The sequence below is a fragment of the Phyllostomus hastatus genome, unplaced genomic scaffold (genome assembly GCF_019186645.2).
Source record: "Phyllostomus hastatus isolate PE091 unplaced genomic scaffold, TTU_PhHast_1.1 phas_contig_34, whole genome shotgun sequence".
Lineage (NCBI taxonomy): Eukaryota > Metazoa > Chordata > Mammalia > Chiroptera > Phyllostomidae > Phyllostomus > Phyllostomus hastatus.
The window spans coordinates 37,034,860-37,057,101 of NW_025333857.1; the positions used below are offsets into that span (position 1 = coordinate 37,034,860).

Genomic DNA, 22,242 nt, shown 5'->3' on the forward strand with positions numbered 1-22,242 from the left:
CTGTTGAATAATCAGAATGCCAGTCTAATTGGTGCTCCTTGTAGGTAACTACCTGCTTTTTTCTTATGGCTTTTAGGATTCTCTCCTTTCCTTTAAGACTTGTCATTTTAATTATGATGTGTCTCAGTGTAGGCCTCTTTGGGTTCAACTTGTATGGAACTCTCTGAAATTCCTGGGCTCATGTGACTTTTTCCTTTACCAGATTAGAGAAGTTTTTAGTCATTATTTCTTCAATTAGGTTCTTGATCACTGCTCTCTCTCTTCTCCTTCTAGTATTCCCATGATGTAGATGTTTTTATGCTTCATGTTGTCCAAAGTGCTTCTCCAGCTCTCCTCATTTCTTAAAATTCTTTTTTCTTTTTGCTACTCTGGCTGGATGTTTTTTTTCTACCTTGTCTTCCAAAACACTAATTCTGTCGTCTGCTTCATCTAACCTATTGTTTATTCCTTCCAGTGTATTATTTATCTCAGAGATTGCATTCTTTATTTCTGACTGGTCTTTTTTTTTAATGGTGTCCATGTCTTTTTTCATGTTGTTGAGTATCCTTATAATCATTACTCTAAATTCTCTATCTGTTAAATTGCTTGCCTCCATTTCTTCTAGTTCTTCTAGAGAATTCTCCTGTTCTTTTGCTTGGGGTCTGTTTCTTTGTCTTCCCATTTTGGCTGCTTCTTTGTATTTTCTGCCTTAGATATTAAACTAATCAATTGTCGAAATGATCAGTTGTTACTCTATTGAAGCTGTAATCAGCAGTTGACTTAAGCACCACAACATGAAGCTAAGTAAGCACCACAACATGAAGCACCACAACATGAAGCTATTGCTGCCCCTCAAGCTGATGCCAACTTCAAGAGGACTGCTCTACCTGAAAAAGATGGGTTCTGCAGTATGGGGAATGACTCAGCACAGGGATCCTGGTAGCTGTTCCTTAGTTCTCTCCCCTGAGCCACCAGCCCCACACTCTCCTCAAGTGTCTCTAGTTTACTCACTGTCCCTCTGCTGGAGCCCAGGGTAAGTGGCTGCAAATGAAATTTTGTGCATTGGCCCATTATGAGGCTCTCTGTGTCTCTAGCTGTTTTTCTGTGGCAGACAGAAATGCTACTGCTTTTGATAGCTATATATTATCTGGGTTCTTTTCTGGCTCTAGTGCTATAGGCTGAGGAGCCCAGCTTGGGGTTTAGACCCCACACTTCTTGGAGGGAACACCCTGGCCACTGAAACATCCCTTTGGAACTTTAGCTTCTGCCTGTGGGAGCTCAGCCTGACCTCTTGTGCCTTTCCCACACTCCTTACCAGTCATGTTGTGCTGAAGTGGTTTTTTTCCATCTGGCCATGGTTATAAAGCTTCTCTCCAGCTAGTGTTCAGTTAGTTACTCTGGATGATTTATCTACAATTTAGTTGTAATTCCAGATTTGTCCTGGGAGCAGGTTTAGTGTAGCTTCCATTTATTCCTCCACCGTCTTGGAACTCTGGAAACTGAGATTTTAAGAAACTGGCATTAAAATTGGTAAAGGACCAGTTTTACCATAGGCTAAGAGTTAGTTCCTATAGCATAAATCAGGTCACAAATATATCACCAAGTTTTAAAATAAAAACCCAAAACATTTCTTTTTTTTTAAGATTTTATTTATTCATTTTTAGGGAGGGAAGGAAGATAGATAGATAGATAGATAGAGAGAGAGAGAGAGAGAGAGAGAGAAACATCAATGTGTGGTTGCTGGGGGTTATGGCCTGCAACCCAGGAATGTACCCTGGCTGGGAATCGAACCTGGGACACTTTGGTTCCCAGCCCATGCTCAATCCACTGAGCTACACCAGCCAGGCCCAAAACATTTCTAATATTAAACACTGAATTAAATGTGAGCTATGCCGACATTCAAGAAAGATGAATAAAAACAAGGAAGATAATAATTTTCTAATCTACTTACTCCAGTTCCTGGTCTTGGGTGGCCAGCGCCTCTTCTGACAGCTCAGGACACAAGGTGGAATCCCACCCTAGGCAGGATGTCCTTCCATCACACCCACACCTGCACTTACTCAGACTGAGACAATTTAGATATGTTAATGAATGTCATGAACACATCTTTGGAATGTAGGAAGAAACTGGAGTATCTGGAGAAAACCCATGTACACATGGGGAGGACATGCAAACTCCACACATATAATGGCCCTGACAGGGAACCAATTTTCTTTTATCATAAATATTAAAATAAATAGGCATTAATTGAGGACCTGCTGTATTCAATAAAAATTAAAATTTCCCCCTCTGTCTTCTTTCTGCATCATCTCATCTTATCTTTTTTTTCTCTTTTTCTTCTCTCTCCTATTCTTTCAACTCCTGTTTTTCCCCCTTCTCATATATCCTTTCTCTGCAGAAAAACAGATCTATAGATCTAAAGAGCTCATTCCCAATGGCAGTGTAAGCTTTCTAAAGAATCCCCTAAGATTTTAATAAACCAACAGAGCAATACAAGGTCCACATGAGGAAAACTATCAAATTTTATTGACTATCATAAAAAAAGACCTGGATGGATGGAAAGTCACACATGTTTCTGGATGAAAAACTTGATATTCTAAAGATGTCAGCTTCCTAAATTAACCTTTAAATTCAGTGCAATTATAATAAAATCTTAACAGGAGAAATCTTAACTTATTGAACTTGGTAAGCTAATTTTAAAATTCATATGGGAGAGAAAATGCACAAGAACAAACAATAAAATTAGAGGATAAAAAGAGAACAATAAGGGAGGACCTGACATAAAGTTTACATTAAACAATGTTGTATTGCTTCAGACTAAAGACAAAGGTAAATGAAACTGAAAACACAGGTCAGAAACAAAGGGACATTTAGAATATAAAAAGAGAGCATTTAAGTCAGAGTAAGAACAAATTGTTCAAAAATTATATTGAGACGTTTGAAAATTCTGAAAAAAATTCAGATGTCAGTAACACCGAATACATAAAAAATCCAAATGGATTAAATTCTAAACACTATTATTTTTTAAAATCCTGTCAGAAAATAACTAGAGTAAAATATAATATATTAGTTTTTATAATTTTGGGGGGGTGACAAAGGTCTTTCTAAGAAAGACAAATGTGAGGAGACATTAATAAAAGGTCTTACTTCAAAAAAACTTAAAGATCTGTATGATAAAAGACACCAAAATAAAAGATTCTAGTGAAAGCCTTTATAAATATATAAAACAAAGTTTAATACATAAAATCTATTCAATGCTCCTAAAATTATTAGAATGATATAAAATGTAAAACTGGGTAAAAGAAAGGAAGAGATAATTCACACACAGAAAAAGAATGATGGATAATTTTTTTAATTTAATCTTAAAAATAATAAGGGAAATATAAAATAATTGAGGTATATTTTGTAACCAAATATTTAATAGATTGACACAACTATTATCAGTTGGAAATTAGTGATTTCAACTCACCCATTGTAAGATTGTAAATTGGTACAGCTTTTTTGATGAAAACTTAGAAATACCTATCAAAATTTAAAATAAGCATATCCTTACAGTTCTGAACTCGACTTCTAAGAATGCATTCTTATGAAATAATCACACATTCATAGAATAAATAAAAATGAATAGTAATTTTTGCTTTATTTATAATAAAAATTGGAAAAGAGCAGCAATTCCCTCAACTAAAGAATGATTAAGTGAAATATGGTACATTTATATTGCATAATACTATATGATGATTGGGAAAAAATGAGGTGATTTATAATCACTACAGGAAAGAATTCCAGTACATATAGTGAGGTAAAAAAGCAAGATACCACGGCCCTGGCTAAGTGGCTCAGTTGGTTGGAGCATCGCCCTGTACATCAAAAGGTGGTGGGTTCAATCACTGGTCAGGGCACATAGCTGTTTACAGGTTCAATCCCCTGTCAGGCACATATGGGAGGCAGCTGATCCATGTTTCTGTCTCACACCTATGTAATAAAGTCATATTCTACAGTATTTCTTTGCATGTGAGTTTCTTCTAATCATTTTGTACTATTTTTTCTTCTGATTAGGTTTTTCACCTTCCAATTATTTTGGCCTAAAGTTCACGTGCTAACAAGCTAGAACTAAAATTGTAAATGATCAGAAAAATATAAAAGCAGTAAGAATGATTAAGCATGTTTTGAAGAACAGCCAAAGGAAGTACTTGAGGATTTTGAGCAGAATAAACTGGTGTTAAAATCAAGAGACCTTACTTACCTCTGTCATTCTGCACCAGTCATTCCATATGACCTTGGACAAATGTATGACCTGTTAGATATTTTACATAGTTGTTTCTTTATCTGTAAATTAAGTGGATTGGGAGACAAAATTTTAAAACTCCCATCCATTGATAAGATACACTGATTGTTGGGAGTACAGAACAATTAGCAAACAGAATTCAGAAACGACAAAAGCAACAACATTAATAGCTACTATTTCATGAGCGCTTACTGTGTGCCAAAAACCAGGCTATGTGCTCTGTATAAGTGATCTTGTTTGATTCTTAGAACAAGCATTTGTGGTAGAAATTATTTCCTCCATCCTGTAGATGAAGAAATTAAGGCTCAGAGAGAGTAAATAATTTTCCTTCAGGCATACAACTAGAAGTGAGGAGTCTGGCTTTGAATCCAGGCTTAATTGGGAAGTTTGTGTTCTTAAGCTAATAGCTAACCATAGTACATGTCATTTTAAGACTACCTTTGCATTATACCATTCTCCTGCTGGGTGGGGAAAGAGGGAGGAGAGAAGGTTGGCAATACAAGGCATTTAAGAGTCCCTTATTGCTTCAGAAAAGAAATATAACTAAAAGCTCTTCCATTCTCCAGAATGTTCATTTGTGAATAAGGCAATGAATTATTATGTCAGACTGGAAATGTATAGCAGTGAGGGCATCCTGAGAATTCCCACTAAGATGAGAAATGATTTGGGCTGCTGAATACAGATGAACCTTCCAGTTTTGAGCCTTAAAAAGACACTTCCAGGTCAGGTTTTCTGGCTCGCCTGAATGCCAGTGATTCACTCATTATGTGATTAAGTGATGGGCTCATGTTTCCAAAGCCAATGATTCAAAAGCTTTCTGTGGTATTAAACTGAAACACATGAAAAAACAAAAGGCAATTAGAAGCAATCAAAGCATTCAGAAATTAAGATTGAATTTCTGCATTTGCTAAACTCTTCATCAAGGAAATCAGTAAATTTGTTAAAAAGCCATAATAAATATGCTACACAGAGAAGTAAAAAAGCAATCAGTTTTTGAATGTACATGTTTCCTAAATGCTTAGGATATGTAGGACTGAGCCATTTTTCACTTGTCTTATTATATTGTATTTATTTAGACATGTGCCTTTGAACATTCTCTTGAGTAATATTTCTCTTTCAGTTTTGACAAATGAATGGGCATTGTGGGGGAAGAGGAAACTTTCCCCTTCTAGATCTTTCAGCTGGTCTAATAATCAAATAGACATGAGACAGATTAACAAGAGAAAGTGAGCAAATTTAATTGTACACATATGTTTGGAAATAGCACATGCATGAGTGAGTCAGAGATGCCTCATACGTGAGAGGTTCAGAGACAGAAAGCAAAAATGAGGTATATGCTATTGTGAGCTCAGGATGAGATAGGAAGGCACCTTGTGGATTCAGAGATGAGGAAAGTCATTGCAGAATCATAAGAGCAGATGTTCAGTAACTAGAAGTTTGCCCTGCCCTATACAGAGGTCATATAAAGTTATTTCTGATGATAATTCTTATTATGAGAAAGGCCCCTAATTTAAATTCTTTAAGGAAGAGGTAAAAGTTTCTTATGAGCCCAAAGGGTCTCAGTTGCATTCAGCTCAAACTAATTCATATCCAAAGCAGGGAGGCCTGTTCTGAAGGCCTTCAGTATGTAAGTCCTCGAGGCCAGAAAAACCCTTATAAGCACCAAAGAATAAAAGCCACACTGAATTATTCTTGCAAGTACTTTCAGCAAATTGCAATGGGAAGGCTTCTCTTAGTTGGGTGCTGGTGTATAAGATGTTTGAAAACCCCTTAAGTCACATTCAACGAGGGGGACCTTAAGGTTTGTAAATATAGCATCATACTCAGCCTCTAAAAACCTAAAAAGTGACACAAAACAGGATTAGAAATTATCTTTCTGTCCAAGTAACCCTTTGGCTTCTTCAGTTAGTACTTTGCTTAGGGCCAAATTCCATATCTTTTAGAATATGAAGTAGGGGATTTTACCTTTCAGTCAACATCCCCACCCCCCACCCCCCCAACCCCTTAGTCATTCATGTCTTTCCACTTCCTTAGTATGGCCCAGCACACCTCTTTCAGCTTCTCTAATTTATCAAAGTTGTCCGTGCCTAGAGCTTTTGCACTTAGTTTTACCTCTGTCTGAAACATGCTCACATTTCTTCTCCCTGTCCAGCTGGCTCATCCTTTAGATGTTAACTTAAAAATCAACCCCTTTGAAGAGGTCTTTCTCACTATTCCCTTAAATATGTCCCCCTACCTCTCTCTATCTGGTTCCATTACTTTTTTAAAAAATCACAGAATGTGTCTGGCTGGCATAGCTCAGTGGATTGAGCGCAGGCTGCGAACCAAAGTGTTGCAGGTTTGATTCCCAGTCAGGGCACATGCCTGGGTTGCAGGCCATGACCCCCAGCAACTGCACACTGGTGTTTTTCTCTGTCTCTCTTTCTCCCTCCATTCCCTCTCTAAAAATAAATAAATAAAAATCTTTTAAAAATCATAGAATGTTATTTATTTATTTATTTTAGAGTAATCATAATTGTAATTGTATATGTAAAAAACCATTTATTTTCTTTATTATTTCTAACTTTTCCAACAGGACTGTAAATGTTGAGAGTAGAGATTATATTAACATAATCACTGTTGAATTTGTAACCTTAAGGTACACACACACAATATGGTTTCTAACTCAAAAGTGATACATATTCAAACACATAATATGAAGAAAACTACTGACAAACATTCCTCATGAATATAGATGGAAAAATTCTTAACAAAATATTAGTAAATGGGTCTCAGTAGCACATAAAATCAATTACATGTCATGACCAAGTGGAGTTTATCCCAGAAATACAAAGTTAGTTTAACATCTGAAAATCAATGGATATAAAGCATATAACATAATTATAACAATATTACTATAATTAATATACTAATATAATTATATTAATGGTGTGATGAACAAAATCCATTTTACCATCTCAATAGATACAGGAAAAGCACTTGGCCCAATTCAGTAGCTGTTTATAAAAGGTCCTTAACAAACTTTTTTATTTACCTTCTCTGAAAAATCTACAATTAAATTATACTTAGTGGTGAAAAGCTGCATTCTTCCCCACTAATATCAGGAACAAGACAAGTATGTTTATTTTCATTACACCTAGTCAAGATTGTGTTGGAGATTCTAGCCAATGCAATCAGAAACATAGATTGGAAAGAAAGAAGTAAAACTGTCTTTATTAGCATATGATATGAGCTTGTATATAGGAGATCCTAAGGAATGTGCAACAAAAACCCACCAGAATTAATAATCTAGTTTAGTGAGGTCAGAGTATACAAGATCAATACACAAAAATCAATTTTATTTCTATAAGCTAACAATGAACAATCTAAAATGAAATTAAGGAAACAATTTCATTCATAATACTATCAAAATACTTAGGAATGTATTTAATGAAGAAATGCAAGACTTGTACAGTGAAAACTATTAAGAATTGTTGAGAGAAATTACAGAAGGCAAGTACATAGAGATGTTTTTTGTATTCATGATTTAGAAAGGCTCACTATCATTAAGTTGGCAGTTCCCTCCAAGTTAACCTGTTGATTCATTGCAATCCTTACCAAAATCCCAGTAGGCTTTTCTGTAGAAATTGATAAGCAGATTTAAAATTTATATAGAAAAATGCAAAGGGCTTAGAACATCCAAAAGCATTTTGAAAAAGAAGAACAAAGTCAGAGAACATACCTTAACTAACTTAAGACTTACTGTAAAACTTTGGTAATCAAGAGCATAGTGTTAAATAAAGATAGGCTTAGATCAACGGAACAGTATAGAGTTCAGATACAAACTCTACATGTATAGTCAACATATTTTTTATAAAGGTAAGAGCTATCTTTTTAACAAACGCTGCTGGAAAAAAAATGCATAATTAAATTAAAAAAAATTAACCTAGCTCCCTTTCTCATACCACACACAAAAACTTATAACAAATTTTAAATCTAAATATAAACGTTGTTAGAAAAACAAACACAGGCCCTAAATGGTGTCACTCGTGCTAAAAGCCCATGATACTAAACCTAGATTTATAACTTGATCTAACTGCAGTTTCAAACTCTTCCAAAAACATAATGTTAATCAACCAGTGTGGAATTCTCTGGTCGAGCACCAGTAAGGTACTCCATCACATAGGCCCTTCCTTCCTCCCCAAAAGAAAAGGTAATCTATACAATAAAAACCTTTCCTCTTTTCTCCCCCCCAAAGAAAAGATGTCCCATCCCAAAAATGATCCCTTATTTTCTTTCCCACAGAGCTTGAATGCCCCACTTCCTTACTATAAATTTTTTTCCATTTGTGCAGCTCCTCAGAGCACCCCTCTAGTCACCCAATTCACAAATTACTTAATAAAGCCTAGTAGATCTTCAAATTTACTCCATTGAATTTTGTATCTGAACAGACTACTTGTGTAACTTTATGCCAGAGGAAGCAATGTCATCTGTCCATACCAAACCTGGAGCACCTTAAAAGCTTATCATCAAAGGAGGGAGCTCTCCTTAGGGATGAATCTTGTTTGCAATTGAATGGCCTCCAGCACTTCGATCATATAGGACAGAAAGAAAACCTCTCCCAGGCTTTACCTAAAGTGCACACATTGAAATAGCCCCTGCACATTTTTTTGCCATATCACTATATTCCCTGGTATGACTGTTTGATTCAATTTTTCAAACTTTAATAGATTTATTTAAAATGGAAGATATACGTAACTACCACAAATGGGAGTACAGAAAAGTTGCTTTTAAAAAAAGAAAGCAACCATTAAAATAAATATAAATTAAATCAAAATCATGTTTATCTAGCCCTTGGTTACGAATTATAGCTTGAGGCCCTGGTTGGCGAGCTCAGCTGGTTGCTTGTAGGTTCCATCCTGGTCAGGGCACATAGCTAGGTTGCAGATTCAATCCCTGGTCAGGGCGCATATGGGAGGCAACCGATCAGTGTTTCTCTTTTACATCTGTGTTTTTCTCTCTCTCTCTCCTTTTCTGTCTCTTAAATCAATGAGCATATTCTTGGGTGAAGATTTAAAAAAAAAAGAATTGTAGCTTGAGGAAGGTTCTGGGGAGGAGCTGAAGATATAAAACTACAATACCAAGCCTTTGATCTTGCCTATTTAAAGAACTGACAAAAATTCAAAAGGGGTAATATCTATACATGATGTGGAATCATCTCTTACTCCACTGGTTGTATTATCTAGTATGTGTAAAGATTAGATAGGTTTCTTCAGTATTTTGATCAAGCTTCATTTAACACATTTTTAAAAACATTTTACTGTTTTTTAAAGCTTTTATTTAGTGCTTCCCTTGCTCTTAGGTTAAAATTCAAGCAGCTCCCATAATTTGCTCCTTGTTCTTAGGTAGTAAAAGTCCAAGGGTCATACTAAATAACAATCATATTCTCACTTTTAAAATTATGTCCTTTCTCTGCTACTAGAGCTGGCTTTAGCCAAGATGTGAGAGTCTTATCACATGGTTTTCTTTAGTTTAAGCCAAAACCTACTCCCTGGTCTCTCCTATGCCTAGATCCTACCTCTACTCTCTGGAGACGTTCTAAGTGCCATCCTTTCCTCTACAACAGTCTCTTGTAAAATTGAACATAGAAATTTTCTCTTTTGTTTTTCATGTCTTAAGGCCAAACTGCCTCTTCTCTCAATGGTTTCTTCCCATAAAACTTTTTCTTTACAAACTTTAAAAATGCAGAAAAGTTGAAAGACTAATACAATAGCCAACTATAAACCCTTTACCTAAATTTTCTATCTATCTTCCCTATGTATCTACCTATCTTATATATACATATTTCTTATTTTTGAGCCATTTGAAAGTTGAAAACATCAGGCTTAAATATCTTAGCATGACGACATCTATCTCCTAAGAACAAGAACATCGTCTTCAAAACCACCATATCATTATCTCATTTAAGAAAATTAGACCAGTCTGCATCCTGCGAGTAGGGGGACCGCTTTAGGCCCTGAAGCTCTACATGTTTGGCTGGTGTTAGCAGAATGAGCTCAATTGGCACTGGGTATGACCTATCAACCTCTACATTCTCTCCTGATGGGAGAGTTTTTCAAGTTGAATATGCTATGAAGGCTGTGGAAAATAGTAGTACAGCTATTGGAATCAGATGTAAAGGTGGCATTGTCTTTGGGGTAGAAAAATTAATCCTTTCTAAACTTTATGAGGAAGGTTCCAACAAATGACTTTTTAATGTTCATCAGCATGTTGGAATGGCAGTAGCTGGTTTGTTGGCAGATGCTCGTTCTTTAGCAGACATTGCAAGAGAAGAAGCTTCCAACTTTAGGTCTGACTTTGGCTATGACATTCCACTGAAACATCTTGCAGACAGAGTGGCCATGTATGTACATGCATATACACTCTACAGTGCTGTTAGACCTTTTGGCTGCAGTTTCATGTTAGGGTCTTACACTGTGAATGATGGTGCACAACTCTACATGATTGACCCATCAGGTGTTTCATATGGTTATTGGGGCTGTGCTATTGGCAAAGCCAGGCAAGCTGCAAAGACAGAAATAGAAAAGCTTCAGATGAAAAAAATGATATGTCGTGATGTTGTTAAAGAAATTGCAAAAATAATTTACATAGTGCATGATGAAGTTAAGGAGAAAGTTTTGAATTGGAGCTCAGCTGGGTTGGTGAAATAATTAAAGGAAGACATGAAATTATCCCAAAGGATATAAGGGAAGAGGTGGAGAAATATGCTAAGGAATCTTTGAAGGAAGAAGATGAATCAGATGATGACAATATGTAACATTTACTTCAGCATTTATTTTAAATTTCTAATATAGTCCCCATGTAACTATTTTGCCCCTTGGATTAGTACATACCCACTGACCAATTTTCATTAAATTTTTGTCTTGTAATCACTGAAAAAAAAAGAAAAGAAAATTAATAGCAGCCCTGACTAGTGTGGCTCAGTGGACTGAGTGCTGGCCTGTGAACCAAAGGGTCGCTGGTTTGATTCCAAGTTAGGGCACATGCCTGGGTTGCAGGCTAGGTCCTCAGTGGGAGCATGCAAGAGGCAACCGATTGATGTATCCCTTGCAAATCAATGTTTCTCTCCCTCTCTTTCTCCTTATCTTCCCCTCTAAAAAGTAAATAAATAAAATATTAAAAAAGAAAATTAATGGCAATTTAATAAATTTAGTAATATGTTATACACAGATCATATACAATTTTCCTGACACTCAAATAATGCCTGTTTAGCTTTTTTTAAAATCTAGATTTAAATAAAGGATCTTGTATTGCATTTGGTTTTCATGGCTCTTCAGTCTCCTTTAATCTAGTACAGTCCCTCCAATTTAATGTGAATCTCATTACATTGCTTAAGTTAAAGTTCTAATCAAGCCATCCTGAGCAACCTCAACCTGAGAAGCCACAGCCCACAACTGCCTCCAGATATAGAAAGGCAAAAACAATTTAAAGGAAGACAAATGCCTCATTTCCTTTGAAAGCTCTTTCAGCAGCTGAAATATCCGGGTGCTTCCTGTGGTAAAACAGACCACACCCCAGGCCCATTTTTTATGAACACCTGACAGGCTTGATCTTCCTCATCTTGGAGTTACATAATTCCATTTTTGAGACTGCTTACGAAACCTTCCTGGTGAATTCTTTCCTGTTGGTTTGGATCATTCATGAAAATAGTGGAGACCATTTTGAAGTTTGAGTCTCATTTTCATTCATAGCAGCTGTCATTCTGACTGGTGACACGCCCATATATGATGAGCACAGCATGGAAGCAGGAGAGAAGAGCTGGGCATAGGAGTTTCTCAGGCAGGACCAGCACAAGGCAGAGTGGCTGGATGTGGAGACAAATGCAGAGTCTCAGGTTGGCAAGCAACGAATGGCAATCTAGGATCTCAACAATCTCTGTTTTATTCCAGACAAAGGGCCGGCAAGAAATGGGGGAATTTCAGAAGATTCCAAGGTGGTACTGATGTCTTCAGAAGTGAGCAGTGAACCTGGAAGGGAGTCTGATGTGGGAGACTCAGAATCCAGGAGGCAGGCAGAGAGCAGAAGGGAAATCTGTGCCTGAGCAGACAAGAACCTTGGCCCCAGACAAGGGTTCAGGGGCAGAATTCCTGTCCCCAGAAAGGGAGCTTCATAAAGCAAAGCAAGTCTGCACTGGAGAATTTATTTAAGTAGGAGGCTAGAACTGGCTTTTATAATGGAGACAGAAACAGTATGTGAAAAGGGATTATGCCCAGGGGGTGATGGTCCAGGTCAGCAGTAAGCACTGTATCTTGAGTCCAACATTCAAAAGATGACATGTAGGAAACCAATAGTGGTTTCAGCTAGGAAGTGTGAATGTGTCTTCATTCCCTCTTCTTCCTCAATTAAGTCAGCTTAATCCTCACCTTACCTTTTGGATCAGAACCTAGGTGAAAAACATAACAAACAAAATCTCAAAGTCCCCTCAAATCTTTACATTAATATAACCTTTGTATTACCAGACATCATCAGCCCATTGCACTTTCAATTGGAGTAAAAATTAATAATATACTTGCTATTTCAGGGGATTTCTTGTTTTCTACTCTCTCCAGGCAATTCTCATGTTTAAATTGGCTCATGAACTTCTGGGGGTTAACCCGGCATTTTCTGTAATACTCTTTCAATGCCATCCCCTGAAGCCTATAGATTTCCTCCTGGTGACCAGAAATGCTCTATTCTCATCTCTAGTATTATAGATCTTGCAGGCTCTAAGAGTCAGAAGAGGCTAAGTTATGCTGCAGTAACAGATGATTCCCAAATCACAATGATTTGCAGCACGAAGACTTAGTTCTCATTACACTTCGTGTTCATTATAAGTCAGTGTGGCTTTGCTCATAATGCCTTAACCTGGAACTCAGGATGTTGGAACAGCTTCTATCTGGAACACTGCCAGTCTCATGATCGAGCAAAAGGAGAAATGGCAAACCATACACTGGGTCTAAAAGCAACGGTCTGGAAATGACACATGCCACTTCTGCTTACTCTTTGTTGACCAGAAGAAATCTTAAGGACTGGCCTGACATCTGCAGTATAGAGAAGTATAATCCTTCCCTAGGATGGAAGTGCTCAGGAACAATAATTCAGTTAACCATATGTGTTACTGATGTCAGGCTATATGCTGCTCATGTGCTTATGAAGATATATCTACTTCTCTATCAGAATATAGTATATACCATTGTGCAGGGATAAGAAGCTTCTGAGTCCTCGGCTGGGACTGAGTTTCTGGCTGGTCCATGGGCCTCCTACTTCCTGCCCAGGCCAGGATTCCAGCATTTGTCCTTCTCTTCATCCCATCACAGAACCAACCACTGTGGCCTTTGGGTCTGCCTTGGAACCAGGCTTAGGTCAGGTCCCACAAGGTTAGAACAAGCATGAGTCACCTCCTCTTCCCCTCCTGCTCGCAGCCAGAGGCCTTCCCTCAGGCTCCTTTTTGGTCTTTAGAGCCTCTTCCTTAAAATCCACTTTTGTGTTATTTTATTATTATATTCATCATTCTGGCCAACCAGTTCTTAACACACTGCCAGCAGATTCATCTTGTGTTTCTGAAGTGACTTTTTTTCTGTAACATTTCTTTTAAACCCCAGTTCTCTCTAGTTGTTGGCCTGCCTGACACTGTTGTCACAGGTTCCTCTCATTCTTTTCAATTTACTTCTCTGTTACACAAATTTTCCCAGGCCTCTCAAAGCTGAGTACAAATGAAATCACATCACAGTAATGACCCAAATTGCCTTGACTCATCTTGCCCACTTGCTCATGTAGGACCTCCTGACCTCACCAAAGCTCTCTCCAGTTATTTCTGGGAGTGCCAAGGTGAGGGCCAGGGTCAGAAGTCCTGTTCCATTCTTTTGTGTAGGCCCCTTCCCCATGAATGTCCACTCTTGGTGGACCCAACTTGGCATTTAGACTATTTAGGATTCTTTGGCTGCAAGTCACATAAACCAATTTGAGATAACAATCAAAACAGAGAATTTATGATAAGAATGTTAGGCATTCTCTCAGAATATGTGGAATACAGCTGGCCCTTAATAAAGTTCTGATAAACCAGAAAAAGGAAACCTTTGAGAATTTTCCCTGTCTCCTTTGTCTGTTCATTTCTGTGTGTCTGCTTTAGTTGTTTGCCTTTGCAGACTGGATCTTTCTGCCCTAAAAACCACATTGGAGATATTCTCCAGTGCTCACTGAACCCTAAATCCAATTTCTGTCTGAGAGGACCCCATTTACTCAGTTATGATCAGGAGTCTAGAACTAGATTTCAAGTAAAAGTTAAAGGTGAGAGTTACTTATTGAAATAAAAGAGTCTGGAGATTCACTTAGTGATTTGTCAGCATCAAATGGGAATGGGGAGAGAAAGATTACTCTTGAATTTTCCAGAGCTTCCTTAACAAAGTGGGTGGCTTAAACAACAGAAATTTATTTTGCCATAGTTCTAGAGTCTGGAAGTCCAAGATCAAGATGTTGGCAGGTTTGGTTTCTCCTGAGGCCTCGATCCTTGGTTTGCAGATGGCTGCTTTCTTGCTCTGTCCCTACATGACCATTTCTCTGTGTGTCCATCCCTGGAGTCTCTCTGTACATCCTGATCTCATTGTGGTTTTGGTTTGCATTTCCCTGATGATAAGTAATGTTGAACACCTCTTCAGGTACCTGCTGGCCATCTGTATGTCTTCTTTGAAAAACTATTTATTCCATCCCCTTCTCTCTTCCCATTTTTAATCAGACTGTTTGTTTTTTGCTGTTGAGTAGTGTGAACTCCTTATATATTTTGAATATTGACTTATTATCAATATACAATTTGCAAATACTTTCTCCCATTCAGTAGGATACCTTTTCATTTTGCAGATAGTTTCAACTGGCAAAAACTTTTTATTTTTGCTTTTGTTGCTTTCCTGTTGGTGTCAAGTCCAAAAAAATCATCACCAAGACAAATGTCAAAGAGCTTACCACCTATGTTTTGTTCTAGGAATTTTATGGTTTCAGGTCTTGTGCTCAAGTCTTTAGTCTATTTTTAGTTAATTTTTGTGTCGTATAAGATAGTGGTTCTGTTTCATTCTTTTGCATGTGGTTGTCCAATTTTTCCATCACCATTTATTGAAGAGACTATCCTTTTCTCATTATATATTCTAGGCTTTTATAAATTAATTGACCATATATGAATGGGTTTATTCTTTGGTTTTCTATTCTGTTCTATTGATCTATGTGTTTCTTCTTATGCTAGTATTATACTGTTTTGATTACTGTAACTATGTAACATAGTTTGAAATCAGGAAGTGTGATGCCTCTAGCTCTCTCCTTCTTTCTCAACATTCTTTTGGCTATTCGAAGGCCTTTGTGATTCCATGTAAGTTTTAGGACTGTTTGTTAAATTTCTACTTTTAAAAAACGTTATTGGAGTCTTTGCTGGGTAGCTCAGTTGGGTGGAGCACTGTCCCACCCAACAAAGGTTGAAAGTTGAATTCCCAGTTGGAGTGTGTATAGAAGGCAGCTGATCATTCTTTCTCTTTCACATCAATGTTCTCTCTCTCTCTGTCTCTTTTTCTCTTCCTCCATCTCTCTCTCCTCTTTCCCCCTCACTCACTCTCTCTCTCCCTCTGTCTCTAAAATTAATAAAAACATATCCTCAGGTAAGAATTTCTTCAAAGTGATTGGAAGTTTGACAGGGATTGCATTGAATCTTTAGGTTGCTTTGGGTAGTATTGACATTTTAACAAAATTAGTTCTTCTACCTTAGGAGCATGGAATATCTTTCCATTTATCTGTGTCTTCTTCAATTTCTTCCACTGATGTCTTACAGTTTTCAATGTACAGGTCTTTCCCCAGCATGGTTAAATTTATTCCTAGGTATTTTATTATTTTTGATGTAATTGTAAATGTAATTCTTTTCTTAGTTTTTCTTCCTGATAGTTTATTATTAGCATATATTGATTTTGTATCTTACAACTTTACTGAATCTGTTTATTAGTTCTAACAGTTTTTGGTGGAGTCTTTGGGGTTTGGTATAAATAATATTATGTCAGGTGCAAATAGTTACAGTTTTACTTTGCCCTTTCTAACTCAAATACCTTTTATTTCTTTATTTTGTCTAATTGCTCTGGCTAGGACTTTCAATACTATCCTGAATAAAAGTGATGAAAGCGAGCATCCCTGTCTTATTCCTTTGTAATTTTTCATTAGATACTGAATATTGTGAATTTTATATTGTTTTAAATTGAATGTTGTATTCCTTTAAAAATATTAGTATTTCCAGGCTGTAAGGTCAATTCCTGGCAGGTTAATTTGATCCTTTAAAGGGATTTTTTAAAAGCCTTTTTAGGTGGATATAGAAGAGATGTTTTTCTGTCCCATTTCTAGAAATTGGAGCTAATTTAGTCCCATTTCTAAGGTGTATATCCCTTTTGGGTTCTCTAGTAAATGCCCTTTGTACTCAGTGAAGTCTTTCCAGTTTGGTTGTCAGAAACTCTAATAATGTGTGAGCCTGGAGACTGTTCATCTTACAGCTCGCCATTAACTGTTCCTTCTCCCGAAGCTGTTCTTTTCCAGCTTTATGGGGTCTCAACCTATGCATTTGCATATTGGTACTTTGTCAAAACATGAACAAAGCCCTATATAGATTTTTGGAGTTCTTCCTCTGTAAAGTTTAACCTCTCTGTTACTCTGTCCTGCAAATTTTAGTTGCCTGAAATCTAATCTCTGTCTCCTTAATTCAAGAAGTCTGCCAAGCTCCTGTGTCACAGGCTAAGAATTATCCCAGGACAGAAAACCTAGGCACTAGTAGGGCTCACTTTTTAAATTTCTCTGTTCTTAGGGATAAAACCATCTTGCCTTTTGTCTAATGTCTGAAAATAGGTATTTCCTATATTTTTTCCATTTTCCTACTTGTTTATGATGGTAAGGTAATTCCAGTTTTTTACTATCTCATGGCTGGAAGAAGAAACAAGTAGGCTTTTTAAATAATTAATCAAAAACACTTAAGCTGAGAAACTTAGTTATTTTACTTGTGTACTTATCTATGTCTTTGTTCAGAGTTCAAAAATTATAAGGGCAATAGCTTCTGTACATTCAAAAACTGTCCCAATTAAGGAGAAAAAATTTCATTTTCAGAATTCCTTTTTCCCTGGACACTTAATTATATTTTTTCCTGTGTTTTAACAAGATTATTTTCAAGTTTCTCTTCCTTCATTCTAATACTCTTCACATTGATAATACTCAGAATTCTATCATGTCCACATTGTTATAATTTCTTCATTGTTCCTTGGAAGTAGGTCTACATTTGAGGTTCACTTCATTCCTTCCATCATCCAATTTTTTTAAATTGTATTTATTTATTTCTTTTTAGAGAGAGGGGAAGGGGGGGAAGAGAAACATCCACGTGAAGGAGAAACATCAATTGTTTGCCTTTTGTGCATGCCCCAACCAGGAAACAAAGCTGCAACCTGGGCATTTGCCCTGACCAGGATCAACAAGCTACCTTTCACTTTGCAGGATAACACCCAACCAACTGAGCCACACTGGTCAGGGCCCACCACCTACTTTTAGGGAAACTGATTATCAGAGCATTATTTACCAGTGCTCTATTTTTAGAAGGAGGCTTTGAGTAGACATCTGTCTATTCAGGAGAAGCTCCCCACCCCTATATCTCATCTCTTTGCCAATCTTGTAATCTGCGTGAAGGAAGCATTTTTAAGGCAGTTTGTAAAATGTATTTATTCTCTTACAAAATTCACTCCATCTATTCCTCTCTGTTTAATTTCATCCAAGTGACCACTGAATCCATTTTACTGATGGGAGGATGTACAATTGGTTTTAGAATATAGCTCTTTCTAGGTAACAATGTCTCAGAGTTCAATGATTATTATCTGTTATTTTCCCCAGAATCTTTGCCCTCTGTAGGAGAAGTAGGGCAACAAAATTCAGGCAATATTGTGAACAATCATCAAAGAATCTCAGGTTCAAGGAAAGATGGTATGGTAGTGTAAATGAAGTAGGGGAGGAGTAAAGGCAGCTGTATCTCTTATTTTGGGTCATCTGGTAAATATAAATACAGCCTATATTTCTATTATTGATTAGAATTTTGAGGTTTAATTATTTTTGAAAACTACAGTATATTATCTGTAACCATAATTTAGCATTATACACATATTGGCTCCTTCTGGGAGTGTATATGAAACTTATGGAAAAGGAATGTACACACCTGAATGAAAAATAGCTGGTTGTATGTGGCTAAATATCAGATATGAAAGGACCGAGTACTGACAAGCTGCTTACAACACTGATTTATACAAAAGGCAGTCAGAACAGAAAACAAAAGTAGCTTCAAAAATATAGATTTTTTTAGTTCCTAAGCCCAGCAGTATGTACACTCATCATCAGACATAATTGACAGTATCTAAGCATCTTAGCTGACTCATGTGGACATTGAAAGGCCAAATAGGGCCTTTACTTTCTCTTAGGTTTTTTGCTCAAATCCAGAAACATAGGCTCTGTGTTATGAACAACATATTGGAATTAGAAGGGTTTACTACTCCCATATCATTAAAAGCAAGTTCATGATTCTTTTTAACTACTCTGAGCTTTTTTTAGATAAAAGATAGATTTTTTCTAATGTTTAATAAACTTTATTTTCTCCCTCTTCATAGAACATGCACATTATTTTTATGAAAGACTAAGTTAGACCTGGAATAATTGGTTATATTGATAGTCTGCCTACATTAAAATTATTCAGTAGCATTTTCCCTAATCATTATGCATGTAATGCATATGTAACACACACACACTCTCTCTCTCTCTCTCTCTCACACACACACACACACACAGCGAGAGGGTAAGAGTGAGAAAGAGCGAAAGCGAGAGCAAGAGACAACTAGAAAGAGAGAATTGACTTATTAAATTAGAAGCTCTATATTTGAAACACTAGTGAATTATGTGAATATATATCATCCTAGTGTCAAAAAGTATTGACATATTATCTTGGGAAAATGCTTATAAAAATAATATATGAAAAAGTAGGATACTAAATTATATTCTTAAACATGATCAACTATGTAACCTAAATTCAAAAACATGTAGAATATTAGATGTAGCTTCTGGTTAAACATTATATACTGAATGAAAGCATTTCCTTGCCCTTTCCTGAAAATACAGCAAAATGACAATAATAGAGTTGTTTTTTAAAAAAAGACAGAATAAACCTAAGAGGTCAAAGAAAATGTCATTAGAAATACCAGGGCATGAGAGATATCATTTAAATTTTGGATCCTTGGAAGTAGATATAAAAGTGGTAACTGACTTGGAAAATGAGAGAAAGCTAAGGAAATAAAGGGAAAACAGAAAAGAAAACCATTTCATGCCTTCACACCCATGAGGGATTCAGGAATTGGTGAAGTTGATTATCTTTGATAGTGGAGGTATAGAATTGCTAAGAAGTCTATTTTAAAAACATTGAGAATCTCTAGGTCTCCTTGCTGCTCTCACACAGCCAATTCCTGGCAAAAGACTGAAGATTATTAACTATTGACAAGAGAGGTAAACTAGAGAATGTCAAGCTACTAAGATAAAATACTGGATGGTGAGTAATAGAAGAAAGAGGAATATTAAGTGACAATCCCATTACCCCCACTCACCTACAGCAACACTACTTTTTTATATTGAAGACTGGATTCTTCTTTATTGTAGCTTAGGAAAAAATATTTATAAATATTCACAATTGGGGAGTTCTTCACAAAACAGCCACACTGTCTTCTAGCACAGTCCACCACACCACTTGCACAGAGAGCTTCTAACGAGCTCTCCATGCCATACTCATTAACATATTTGCAAAGCCAAGAATTACCAGCTATTTGGAGAAAACCCCTAAGCAAGCACAGAGAGCAGACAAAGAATAATAAAAAGAAACCCCAAGGGAAAATAGTCAATACCAAAACCAGAGGAAAACTTAAAATCATTTACATCTTCAGAGATATGGGAGAAGTTATAACATCCAAAAGAGGGTCAAGTTGGTATACTGAAATTAAAAATATAATAGCTGATATATACAATTCAATAGAATGGTTGGAGAATAAAGTGGGATATCTTCTGGATATTAGAATAGAAAAATAATGAGGTTGAAAATTGGAGAGAAAAGATAAGAAAATAAGACACCAGACAAGAGATTATATTGGGTTGGCCAAAAAGTCCATTTAATTTTTCTATAAAATAAAGGACACATTTTTCATTTTTTGCCAATAACTTTATTGACTTGGATATTTTGAGTATGTCAGCTATCTCCTGCATAGTATAACACTGATTGTTCTCAATTAATGTCTCAGTTCAATTGGTATCAACTTCAGTTGGTCTATCTGACCATGGAGCATCAGCCAGCAAGAAATCTCTAGCATGAAACTTCACAAACCACGTTTGACACATTCGATCAGTCACAACACCTTCTTCATACACTGTAAAAGTCTTTTAAAAAATATTTTAAATTTTTAATTGTTGTTCAAGTACAATTGTCTCCATTTCCCCCCATCATTCCCCTCCCCACCTCTTCCCTTCCTGCCTCCCACCCTTGATCCTACCCCCTTTGTCTTCATCCATGTGTCTTTTATATATGTTCCTTGATAACCCTTACTCTATTTCCCCCATTATCCCTCTCCCTATCCCTTATGGCTACTGTCAGTTTGTTCTTTATTTCAGTGTCTCTGGTTATATTTTGCTTGCTTGCCCATCAGTAAATGAATGGATCAAAAAACTATGGTACATTTATACAATGGAATACTATGCAGCAGAAAGAAGGAAGGAGCTTCTACCCTTTGTGACAGCATGGATGGGTCTGGACAACATTATGCTAAGTGAAGTAAGCCAAGTGGTCAAAGACAAATGCCATATGATCTCACCTAGAAGTGGAACCTACTCAACAACACAAGCATGCACAAATCTTTTTTTTTTTTTTTGCATTTCAGTTGCATTTTTACCCTTCTTGAAATAATAAAGCATACTATGCCAAAAATGTTGTGTATTTTCTTCTATCTTCGATATTAAAATGGCTACACTAAAATTCACCAATTTTGATTAGATTTTTAAAAATTCACATTGCCATGACAGCTGTCACCATACAATCTAACTAAATTGTTTCAAATGAAGTTAAACACAACTAAGGACTACTAGAGTCATTGTACAGAAAAAAAACAAATGAATTTTTTGGCTAACCCAATACATCTAATAGAAAAAGAAAACAGAGAAAGTAAAGAGGAAATTATAAAGAATTATATAGGAAGACTTTCCAGAAATGAAGAATGAAAATTGAGAGTAGAAGGACCTATTGAGTGCTCCACATAATGTATGAAAAATATGTTCCATACCAGGATACATCACCACAAAGTTTGGTGAAGAAATGAATAGGTATTTCTGATTTGATAAAACAAATTCAAATTACAATTTTCTCAGATGACTTGAGAATTGGTGATAACAAATAATGAAGCAAGGAGAAAAATCAAGGCCAACATTAACAGCACTAATTCAAAAAGTCGCACAATAAAGAAAATGTAATCAGAGTTCATTGCATGGCTCAGTGATGAATGTTACCTGTACAGTCATAATAATATCTGTACTGAATATACATATTAGAATGTAATATAACTCCATTGAGATTATTATGAGAGAGGAAGCTTGTATTTGAGTGAAGGAGTTGGGAGGAAACAAGACTATAAATGCTCATCTTCTATGGATGAAAGTCAATAGATACCCACTTTAAAAATAAATCAATAAAAGGGGATGACAAAGCAGTAACTAAAATAATTCAGAGTGATTGCTCCAAGGGAACAAAATTTGCAGATAGATTGTGTAGGAGGAGATGGCTGTTTTAACAAGCATTATAGATATATTATTTTGTTTTAAAAGGTAAAAGAATTAAAATAAATTACAAATGACATTATGGACAAACCCAACAGTTATTGCTGGAAGATATAAGATAT

The 22,242-nt window shown here is 36.3% G+C and overlaps 1 protein-coding gene across 1 annotated transcript; it reads left to right on the forward strand.

Annotated features, from left to right (window-relative positions):
- Positions 1-10,293: 10,293 nt before the first annotated feature.
- LOC123820138 (proteasome subunit alpha type-3-like) lies at positions 10,294-11,151 on the forward strand. Its single transcript, XM_045840846.1, is given in 2 exon segments — positions 10,294-10,915; positions 10,918-11,151. Coding segments are annotated over 2 exon segments (765 nt in total). The 3' UTR covers positions 11,061-11,151.
- Positions 11,152-22,242: the final 11,091 nt, after the last annotated feature.